The 12,310-nt window shown below is 32.9% G+C and overlaps 1 protein-coding gene across 1 annotated transcript in view; it reads right to left on the reverse strand.

Moving 5' to 3' along the window:
- Positions 1 to 8,362, reverse strand: part of LOC131531060 (uncharacterized) — an 82,420-nt gene extending 74,058 nt beyond the window's left edge. Inside the window, exons 1-2 of the mRNA XM_058761611.1 lie at positions 7,740 to 8,362; positions 7,483 to 7,625 (exon numbers count right to left, since the gene is read on the reverse strand). Coding sequence (XP_058617594.1) covers positions 7,483 to 7,625; positions 7,740 to 8,083 — 487 coding nt within the window. The 5' untranslated portion in view covers positions 8,084 to 8,362. The remainder of the gene's footprint in view (positions 1 to 7,482; positions 7,626 to 7,739) is intronic.
- Positions 8,363 to 12,310: the final 3,948 nt, after the last annotated feature.

Raw genomic sequence — 12,310 nt, forward strand, 5'->3', positions numbered from 1 at the left:
AACATTCACTCAAAAGAGCTTATCAGTGATGATCATATCAGCGATGATTGATCACCGTTTATTTTTAATTCTGCTCTAAAACTTATAGTTGGTGTTTTGAAATCTATAATTTGACTCAACGTCCTTTTACTTGCAGGGCATAATGATATCCCATTTTATGCTTCTCATAAATGAGTCATTTGTCTCACAGTTTGTCTATTTTCTTTTCTGTACAATAATAGTTTAGGAGCCAGTTTTGGCTCTGAGTGAGTGTGTCTTAACTGTAATTGAATCAGGCTTTATTTTCCAGGAATTTAATCAAGTGATTATCTCCAGCGAAAAGAAAAGAACATCAATCCCAACAATGAATACATTTTTTGCTTGTTTTTGTCTTTTTAATAAAGTTTAAAGAATAAAGTCGTTGCTTTGTTTGGCTGATGGACCCTCAAATAATCACTTTGACCTGGGATTGAAATGTTTTGTTCACTCGCTTCCATGTAAACCTACAACATTAAACAAACATTTTGGATGATCTCAGTGAATACTGTTTGTGACGGTTCTCAAACTCACTGCCAGCTGTTGCTTCTTAATATCTGCCAGTTTCCGTCCAAAGAGAAAGCGTACAAATCATTGTTTGATTAAGTTTTAATAGTGTGAGTTTGGTTTGTTTATTTGTTTAACCCATCGTTTAGCTCATCGTGACGCATAACGCCACAGGCGTTGGATTCAACCACGGCGTATGTTCATGTGCCTTTATTTCTTTTATACTCCTCTAATCATTCCCATAATCACTCATTTATAACTTACAGATCAGCAGTGTTGTCCACTCCCACACAAGGGAGGTAGAGAAATCTTTTAGGATCTTGTGCGCTTGGAAGCTCCCATAAGATTTAGAACTGACTTAACTTGCTGTCTGTCATGAAATTTTGTAATACAAAAGTTCCCACATCTTCTCAAGGATGACTTTTGCAGTTGTTCAGGATTACGAGACTTCGAGAAAATATTGAGCTTCAAAGTTTTTGCATTCCATATACTTTGTAGATAGAACCTCTTTCTAAATGTTTTGTAAAAAGTCCCAAAATGTACACAACTTAAAAATAAATAAATACATAAAAATAAATAAATCTGTCACAGAATAAGAATATGTGAATAACTTAATTTTGACACAAATGTTAGAGCCTTATAATTCCAAGGTGACGAAATGTTAAACATTTTTTAAAGAAATGGTACTTACAACCACTTATTTAGCAGATGAAACATTTTACTGGATTCACAAAATGTTCTTTTAAAAAAAAAATAATAATAAATTAAACAAAAAATTTGTCAGATTACATTACCTAAAATAAGTAACCTCTATCATGTTACTAACAACAATTTCCATTACAATTTGTAAAACTAAATTAAGAATAAAATTAAGAATATGCTGTACTCCCAAAAATACTTCTAACGGAACTTTTGTAAAAAAAAAACTTTCATGGGTAACACTTTAGTTTAGGGACCAATTCTCACTATTAACTTGTTGCTTATTAGCATGCTTATTATTAACACATTGCCTGTTTATTAGTACTTATAAAGCACATATTAATAAAGCACATACATACCTCAAGTTAAACAAAACAAAAAAAAAAACAAACAAAAAAAAAAACAATAAAAGACAATGTGTAAATGCATGCAATGGACCTCTCTACTCTTGAGGTTTTTAAAATAACTATTTAGCATACATTAAACACATTAAAAACTCCCGTAAAGTCAGTCACAACAAAAATAACGTTTACAAACAATTGGGTTGTTTTGACCCAGCGGTTGGGTTACTACCCAGAATGTTGGGTTAAACATTTAACCCAACCGCTGGGTCAAAACAACCCAATTGCTGGGTTTGTCCATATTGTACCCAGCACTGGATTGTATTTAACCCAGCATTTTTTAGAGTGTACATTTTTGATAATTATGATAATCTGCAGACAGCATAAAAACCGCCTTTCGTGTTTTTCATTGAGATGATCAGCAAGTTTCTTCTTACAAGCAGATTATACCTGTTCTTGAGACATTTTTAAAGAAGAATTGATCTTAAAGGTACATTATTCAATTCATTTATTTATTTTTTTTATTTCTAAATTTACCAAATTGATATAATTTATATGATCATGAATCCACCTTCCAACCCATGTTTTTGTCTTATCCTGAATCACTGTGGTACATGATAAGTGTTTATATTCAGACTATTGTAGACCTGTCGGGATGGCAGCCGATGCTGAACCTAAATGACTCCACATATCTATAAACAGAGCGAAGAAGCTCTGGCTGCAATGTTCTTCCACAAGACACTTGCGATTTTATTGCACCGAAAGTTAGTCTTTTTTAAGCTTTTATTATTTATTTTTTAGTTTTAATTAATCCAGCCCTTGATACTGTAGGTCTTGCTTCAGTTTTTCACCTCTGAAATGCCATCCTTTTTTCACTCTCTTACCGTTCAAAATCTTATTCCTGCTTATTTTTCTTTTCATTTTTCTTTTCTTTTCTTTTCTTTTTTCTCCTCATTGCAAATTCTGTTTCAAATACTCACATCATGGAAGTAAAGTGACTTGTGTAAATATCTTAATGTGAAACAGTGTTACCTTATATTTATGCAATTAAAAATAATGTAATGTAATTAACAACATTTCAATCTTGACTGTAGCTATAACTGTTTTCATTTATGCGTAGCTTGTAGTTTGGGATGCAACTATTTTAAAGTAGCTTCCCCAGCGCTGTTTTGCAGTAATTACAGACTTAATTAGCTTTGCCCCAAAACATCCAAATAGGTTGTTGTGCAATGTGTAAAATGTCAAACTTGCAGTCATACCAGAAAGACTGCCTCTGTAAACTGCTGTCATGCCAGCGGCATTTACAAACTCTGGCATTTCGCTGTTTAGCGATCTGATGGTGAGATCCGCTTTAGTGGTTGGCTAGATTGGCGTCTAACCTCAAACTAGCACACGTGAGCGTTGTAAGCCATAAGTGCTTCATAAACTGCTTACAGGTATACAGACTCATTTCATGTTCTGAATTTATTACTGGATCAGAGCGCAAACACGAGTAAACAAGCTCATAAAGGCTCAAATGAGGAATAATTTAGTGTTGTTTGTGATGGTTTCAACATGTTATAGCTGCGTTGAATGAGTTGGCTTCCAGGCATAGACATAATGTGTGCAGATTCTAATGAAAATCATACACCAAAAATCAAGAATTTGTGGGACTGAAATATATTCTATTCTATATTAGATGTGTGTGAAATTGATTTGAGCCATATTGTCAGAAACTTAATAGAATATATATATTTTTTTTCCAAAGCTGACAATCAATCAATCAATCAATCAATCAATCAGTCAATCAGTCAGTCAGTCAGTCTGTCTCTTTTTGCAGCTTTATATTTACATGTACTAATGGGAGTGAGAGTGTGTTCACCTGTGTGTGTGCGCACGTGTGTGAGAGTGTGTATGCGTGCACATCGGGGCGGAACTCCACCGTTCTTACAGAGAGCAGAGGAGAATTGTAAACGTGTGACAATATAGAGACAGAAATGACATGCCGTCGTGTAAATAAGATAAATAAGTTAACATAAGGCTATTTAATTTGTTTAATAAAAGAACAAGGTTCTATAGGAAAGGTAACTTTAAATGACTTCTGTTGTGATCTGGTGCTCACTCACTCCTTTTCCCCATAACTTCTTTATATAACCTTTGGTTTTATGTTAGAAATAGATTTCTGACATTATAAATTAAAATTTAAAAGAAATACCAAAACTGGTAAAAAATACACTATAATATAAATAAATTAAAAAAAGAAAAATTATGTAACTCATATCTTGCTTGGGGAAAAAAAGAAAAAAAAAAGAAAAGTGGTCAGATGGTGTAGTTCCCGTATCCACCAGCAGGGTTTACTACACAATGCTAATCAGCCAAACCTCAGTCTTGCTAACTTCTGCCATTTTACAGATTTCAAGCGCACGCCCTGTATCCCGCCAAACTCAGATCCCTCGGCCCAGACACTCAAAATAATTGATGGGCAGAGCCCATTTCTAAATGACTACTTTTTCTGATTGGCTAAAAAGAACCTGATGCTTTTTTGTGTTTACAGAGGCATGGGCCGTCACAGATACAGCTGTGATTTCTCACAACAGCTATTTCGGTCATATCTGTCAGGTAATAGAGACATTTTGTGCTTGTTAAAAAAAGTTGTTTACAGCACTTTTAACATAATCCATATTTGCTTCAACAAAACTTGGACGTGCATCAATTCGGAGGTTCCTGACATAACCAGACAACACCACCACATGCCTGTAATTATAGAGAATTCATAAACGCTCCCTCAAACTCAGACGTGCCAAGACATGCAAGTCCACGGTTCTCACGCTAGACTGTGAGACTAATTAATTCAATATTGCAACTGCGAGATTAAAGTCTTTTTTGCGTGTGACAGTGCGGCGTGGAAGGCACAGCTTTGATCTGCATATCTGTCCACTCTTTTTGACTCTCGCACAGACTTAATGAATATTTTGCTTCAGTTGTGCTGTCATCTATCAGCACCAAGTGACAAAACAACCAGCCACAGGATAAACTAGTTTACCGCACCTCTCACCTCATCTCGCCTTAATCGGCATTGTTTGTCCTCTGCAGCTTATTCATTATGATTGTGGTACTTTCTGCTTTGTGCTGTTTTTTTGCAGGTGGGAGGCAGGAGGAAGATTACAGGTGAGGAAATACATCAAACTCTGAGATAAAAGAAGCGAAGCATCAGAAAAAGTAGGGAATTAAATGTATTGATAACAGCACAACTGTTTTCAACATTGATAATAATAAGAAAATAATAAGAAATGTTTCTTGAGCAGCAAATCAGCACAGAATGATTTTTGAAGGATCATGTGAAACTGAAAACTGGAATAATCGCTGCTTTCTTTTTTGTTATCAACATTTTTATTTATTTTTTCCATACATAACATCCAAAAAGAAAAACAAAACAAAAACAAAACTAAATAAAAAAAAAACACATCAGACATATACTCAATATCTCAAGAAAAACATAAAAGTCACTCCTTTATGCAGTCACGTATATATCAAAAGAGAAAGCACTGCCAAGCATCAATGGTAGAAGGCTTGGAATAAATTATATTTAAAAAAAAAAAATATATATATATATATATATATATATATATATATATATATATATATATATTAATACAGATTTATTTATATATTTTATTATGATTTTTATTAAGAATATCTTCTTTCCCCTATATATATATATATATATATATAAATTTATTTATTTGTATTATTATTTTTCTTTATTTCTTTCTTTCTTAATCATTCAGTCAGTCAGTTCAAGAATACTGTGTTTTTTCAAGGGTTGTACCATTTGACAATCTGAACTAGTCTTGAATTTTCATTAAAAAAAAATCCAAATGTATTATGTATTTATTTTGTTTGTTTGTTTAACCGCCTGAGGTCGGCAAAGGTGCCGATGGGAGCACTTGCATATTTTCCAGATGACAGATAAAATAACTTAAAATGCTCTTTCACTTTTGATTGGACACATAAAATTAATACATCACTTGAATCTGTAAAGGGTCTACTTTTATTTGTGTATGCTCACCATACGTTCATGCAAACTGCTTTTAGAAACGAGTCATTAAAATGAACTGAAACTCAGCGAATACTTTTATTTATGAACATCATTATTTTTTCATAGGGTTGCGCCATTCGAAAATTTGACCTAACCTTGCATTTTCATTGTAACAAGATCCAAATATATAATAAGAATTACTGAACTTTGCATACTGTTCCATGGTGTTGTAGAGGCCATATTTGTGAAATCAGGTCATGTATTATGATTTTCTTCCCAAATTTACAACAAAATAGCTTCCTGTAAGTTGGTTATACCACACTGACTTGCTTTAGTTTTGTAAACAATCATCATTGTCATCACTAAAAGCTACTTATAATTCCACATATTAAATGCTTTTCAATTCCATTTATTTTTTTGATTTTTAAGTTGATTACAAGCTCACTGGAGCTGTCCAGACTCACAGCAAAGTCAAGTGAAGAACACTCACCGTAGCATCTGTCTGCGCATTCGGTATGAGAACAAAAATGGATTTCATAATAATGTATTCAGTCTAATTGCATAATTGTCCTGCTTGCAATGTCACAAAAGTGTAAAGATTCATTATAAATACATAATATCATGCAGAATTGCTTGATACACAAAAGTGTGATATAATCCAAACAACAGTTTAGTTTTTGAAAACTCGTATCTCAGAGTTTTTTAGGATTACATTAAAAGTTCTGCTCACATGGGATTCAGGAGTGAAGCAACTCTTTTCTGAAATGCTGCATTGTTTCCAAAACATCTTTAGTTTTAATTTGCATTATCTGCTCCTGTCTAGTGAAGAACAATGCCTAAAGCTGTGTACTAAATCTTTCAAGTGAATCTGGCTCTATGACTAAGACATTTGGGAGAAAAACAACACTGAGGCAGGCAACTATCATCTGTGAATAACTCACCCAGGAAACAACGACACAATTACGCCGACCACGCATATCAAAATCAAACTGATGCCTCTAATCTTCTTAATCTCTCACTAATGCAGGATCTTTGTAGGTACTCGCATACTAAACTTTGAGTCGAGTGCTTCCTCTGCCGTTAACGATGTAAGTGTTCTCCAAATGCTAAAGATGGTACCAGTCTAAAGCTTGATCCTCACTGGATGACATAAGATCAATTCTCACCACAGTCTTTGTCTTATATTCGGGCACTAAGTCAATATTTTTTCTCAGGATGACACAGGAATGGATGGCGCTGTCTGTTGCGAGTGCATGCTGCATGCTGAGACAAAATGATGGTCTTTTCTTGTAAAAAGGATAAGTTTGAAAAACAAAATGGAGCATTTTTTATACAAAATAATGGAGGTATGAATTCAGCAATAGCTGCAAATTGCAACATAGCATTTATTTGCATATTTACCGTTTTACATATTTACATATTTAAAGTTCTTTCTTTCTTTTTTAATATGTAGATGTTTGGCATCTCTAAAATTGGACACAAGTTCTAATTTAATGAGTGGTAACATTTTTTATACCTTAAAATTGCTTTTATTTTAATTTTTCATTGCTTCATAATTTTCAAAACAAATTTTGGAAATATATGGCATTATTTCTGGATCATGAATATTAATACATTTACCAATGTTATTTTAGTATCTTTGATATTCTATTATAGTATTGGAGTATTTAGATTTTTTTTTTCTGATTTCACTTTAAATTTTAAGTTTTAGTTATTAAAAAAAAAAAAGTTTTCATTAGCTTTTTATTTAGTATTCAGTAATTTAGTATTTTTTTTTTTTTTTTTTTTTTCTACAATTTGCCAACCTGAACTAAACTTGTCATGTTGTAAAAATGTCATTCATATACACACACGTATATATATATATATATATATATATATATATATATATATATATATCACAATTTGTAGGAGCAAGGAGTGAGGAGACGAGGAGTAGGTCAGAATAAACAGTCTTTTCATGACAAGTAATCCAATGCAGGAAAACGGGAAGACATATAGACATATAACAGCGGACAGCAAATGAGGGGAAGAACAAGGCACACCTGAAATCAAATTAACATGATGAGGACAGGGACAAGAATAACCAAATATGGACAAACAGGAACTAAACACGTGACAGATCGCTCCCCTCCCGGAAGGTGCGTCCCGCGCCGTACCATCGAGGAGGGGGGGAGGCGGGAGCCCTGGAGGCTGGTGCAAGACTGGAACAGGGTGAAGACAAGGATAACCTCCAGGGGCAGATCAGTAAGCCATAGCGGATCAGGGGACTCGGGAGGCCCTGGCGTATCCTCCACCACGGCCACAGGCATATGGTGTCTGGGAGGTCCACGGGGTGATGATAATTGGCCCCGATCCAGAACAAGGAGTTCATAGTGGCGTCATCCAACACCGTACTCGTGATCCCGCAGAACTCCTGCGCATACTCCATCAGCGGGAGATCTCGGCAGGCCAGGGCCCTTTTTGATAAGGTCCGCTGTTCTGTCACAATTCGTAGGAGCATGGAGCGAGGAGACGAGGAGTAGGTCAGGATAAACAATCTTTTAATGACAAGTAATCCAATGCAGGAACACGGGAAGACATATAGCAGCGGACACGAAACAATAGGCAGAACACACTATAAATACTAACGAGGGGATGACAAGACACACCTGGAATCAAATTAACACAATGAGGACAGGGACAGGAAGAACCAAATATGGACATACAGGAACGAAACACGTGACAATATATATATATATATATATATATATACACACACACATACATATTTATGAGGTGACAAACAGGAATTAATTATATAAAAATCTGAATATATAGTTATAAGTCTGAACATTTAAATGTAAATTGTGAATATGTAGTTATAAGCCTGAATATATAAATGTAAATTTTGAATATATAGTTATAAGTCTGAATATATAAATGTACATCTGAATATATGCTAATAAGTCTGAATATATAGAAGTAAATATGAATATATAGTTATAACTCTGAATATATAAATGCAAATCTGAATATATAGTAATAAGTCTGAATATATAGAAGCAAATCTGAATATATAGTTAAGTCCGTATATATAGGAGTAAATCTGAATATATAGTTCTAAATCTGAATATACAGTTAAAGTCTGAATGAATATAGGTAAATCTGAAAATATAGTTGTAAAGTTTGAATATAAAAATGTAAATTGTGAATTCATATTTATTATTCTAATTATATAATTGTCAGGTGAGTGAATGACAATGAGGTTTATTGACAGAACGGGTGACAGGATATGGATGAGAGTGATGTGGGTGAGTATCTTGATATAAGTGAATTTCCAAAGGCCTTGGCGGAGAGTTAACAGCGTCCTCTGTATACAGGTTGACTGGAGATCGGGAACTAGGAGACTTGGGAATTCGTCACGGAGAATCGTCGGTGGAACTAGGGAGAAACTCAGCAAAACAACAGGTAAGTAGATTTTGGTAAGTAGAAATAGAGTCAGGTTACTCCATAGACCGGACGATGAGTGTCAGAGAGAGTGTTTTTTTATGGGAGTGCTGATGAGGGTTGGCAGGTGCGGGTGATTAGAACTCAGGTGATTGTGATCTGGTGATTGCTGCTGGCGGCGGTGACTGTGACTCTCTGACAATAATAGTAAATCACAATGAATGTTTATAAATGTTGAGTATATAAATGCAAATCTGAATATATATAGTCTACATTTCAACATAAATATATCTGTACTATTAGGCATGTCAATAGGCAGATGTTCTTGCTTTTTTAATGAAAACGGTATGCCTATGTATCCTGTACATGTATCAATGCAGATATTGTACTATATTAATTATTTTAATTATTACTGTCTATCCCATGATGCTGCAATTCACTCCAATCACTATTTGTAAACATATGATGGTGTTGGCAATTTCCCTAGCCCTCTCAGCCATGTTGAACTGTGTAGAAAAGATGGGTATTAGCATTGTCACTGACTGTGAGGACCTTTTGACACCACAGCCAGCCTTTTTGAAAGTATATGGAAAATAATAATTTTGGTTTAGATTAGTGAGATGCACTTACAACAATTAATATAGTGAAATATTTAAATCGATAACTATATACAGTATGTGCAGGCTTAATACAAAGTATATTGATATGCCTTATAATAAACATATAGTTATATATAGAAAATATATATCCATATTTGCATTTATACAGTATATTAAGGATTTATACATATTTTCAGATTTCATGATATGCATTTATATCAATGATTTACATTTATATATTCAGACTTATATAATTAATTATTTACAAATTCTAACTATATATTCAGATTCACTTCTATATATTCACAATTTACATTTATACATTCAGGCTTATAACTATATATTCAGATTTGCTTCTATATATTTAGGCTTATAACCACATATTCAGATTTACTTCTGTATATTCACAACTTACATTTATATATTCAGATTTAGAACTATATATTCAGATTTATTTCTATATATTCAGAATTATAACTATATATTCAGATTTACTTCTATATATTCACAATTTACATTTATATATTCAGACTTATAACAATATATTCAGATGTGTTTCTATATATTCAGAATTATAACTATATATTCAGATTTACTTCTATATATTCACAATTTACATTTATATATTCAGACTTATAACAATATATTCAGATGTGTTTCTATATATTCAGAATTATAACTATATATTCAGATTTACTTCTATATATTCACAATTTACATTTATATATTCAGATTTATAACTATATATTCAGATTTACTGCTATATATTCAGACTTATAACTCTATAATTACAATTTACATTTATATATTCAGGCTTATAACTATATATTCACAATTTATATTTAAATGTTCAGACTTATAACTATATATTCAGATTTTTATTTAATTATTTCCTGGTCGGCACCTAATAATATATATATATATATATATATATATATATATATATATATATATATATATATATATATATAAAGTGTTGGCCCCTTCCTGATTGTTTAATTGTTTTGCATAATTGTCACACTTAAAAGATTCAGATCATCAAACTAATTTTAATATTACACAAAGATAATGCAAGTAAATACAAAATGTAGTTTTTAAATGATGATTTCATTTATTAAGGGAAAAAAACTGTCCAAACCTACCTGGCCCTACGTGAAAAATTAATTTCCCCCTCCTATTAAATCATAAAAGAACTGTGATTAACCACATTATTTTAGAAAGCGGAGTTAAATTTCACTAGCCAAACCCAGGCCTGATTACTGCCAGACCTGATGAATCAAGAAATCACTTAAATAGAACCTGTCTGACAAAATGAAGCATGTTTAAAGAGCAACATCATTCTGCGATCTTAAGAAATTCATAAACAGATGAGAAACAAAACAGTTTACATGTATCGGTCTGGAAAGGGTTATAAAGCCATTTCTAAGGCTTTGGGACTCCAGCAAACCATGGTCAGAGCCATTATCCACAAATGGAGGAAACTTGGAACAGTGGTGAACCTTCCCAGGAGTCATAAATAACCCAGAACAACATCTAAAGAACTGCAGGCCTCACTTGCCTCAATTAAGGTCAGTGTTCATGATTCAACAATAAGAAAGAGACTGGGCAAAAACAGCATCCATGGGAGAGTTCCAAGGCAAAAGCCATTGCTGACCAAAAAGAACACAAAGGCTCGTCTCACATTTGCCAAAACATATCTTGATTATCCCCAAGACTTTTGGGCAAATATTCTGTGGACTGATGTGACAAAAGTTGAACTTTTTGGAAGGTGTGTGTCCCGTTACATCTGACATAAAACCAACACAGAATTTCATAAAAAGAACATCATACCAACAGTCAAACATGGTGGTGGTAGTGTGATGGTCTGAGGCTTCTTTGCAGCTTCAGAACCTGGATGACTTGCCATAATTGATGGAACCATGAACTCTGCACTCTATCAGAAAATCCTGAAGGAGTGTTGTGTTTACTTTTGTTGTCTTTGATTAATATTTAAATTTGTTTGATGATCTGAAACATTAAAGTGTGACAAACATGCAAAAAAAAAAAAGAATCAGGAAGGGGGCCAACACTTTTTCACACCACTATATATATATATATATATATATACACACACACACACACTGATACTGATTTATTTGTTCTAATTACTTTTATAATTTTTTGTAATAAAAAAAAAATAAAAATTACAATATTTGGTAACACTTTATTTTGATGGTCCCTTTTGAACATTCTGTTGACACTAAGTAATCTTGCAACTACATGTCAACAAACTCTCATAAGAGTATTAGTAGACTATCTACTTCATATCTACTAACTCCTTATTGTGTTGGTTTCCCAAAAGATATTCTACTGACCATAAGTAACTTTGCAAGAACGTGTCAACTTAATATAACCCTAAACCTACCAGTCAACTAATACACTACTAACACTATAATGAGAGTAAGTAGAAATGTAGGTGCAACATTACTTATAGTCAATAGAATGTGTTAAAGGGACCATCAAAATAAAGTGAAACCCAATATTTTACTGCTTGTTTTTGAAAATATAATTAATAAAACTGTTTTTTTTTTTGTATTATTATTTTCTGCTGAATAATTTAATCTTCATATTTTTGATTGCAATTGCCAGATATTTTCACATTTTTGACTAAGCCTCACAAACATATTAAGGTTAAGAAAAAAATAATAATAATTCTAAATTAA

Source organism: Onychostoma macrolepis, chromosome 22, assembly GCF_012432095.1.
Source record: "Onychostoma macrolepis isolate SWU-2019 chromosome 22, ASM1243209v1, whole genome shotgun sequence".
Classification (NCBI taxonomy): Eukaryota; Metazoa; Chordata; class Actinopteri; order Cypriniformes; family Cyprinidae; genus Onychostoma; species Onychostoma macrolepis.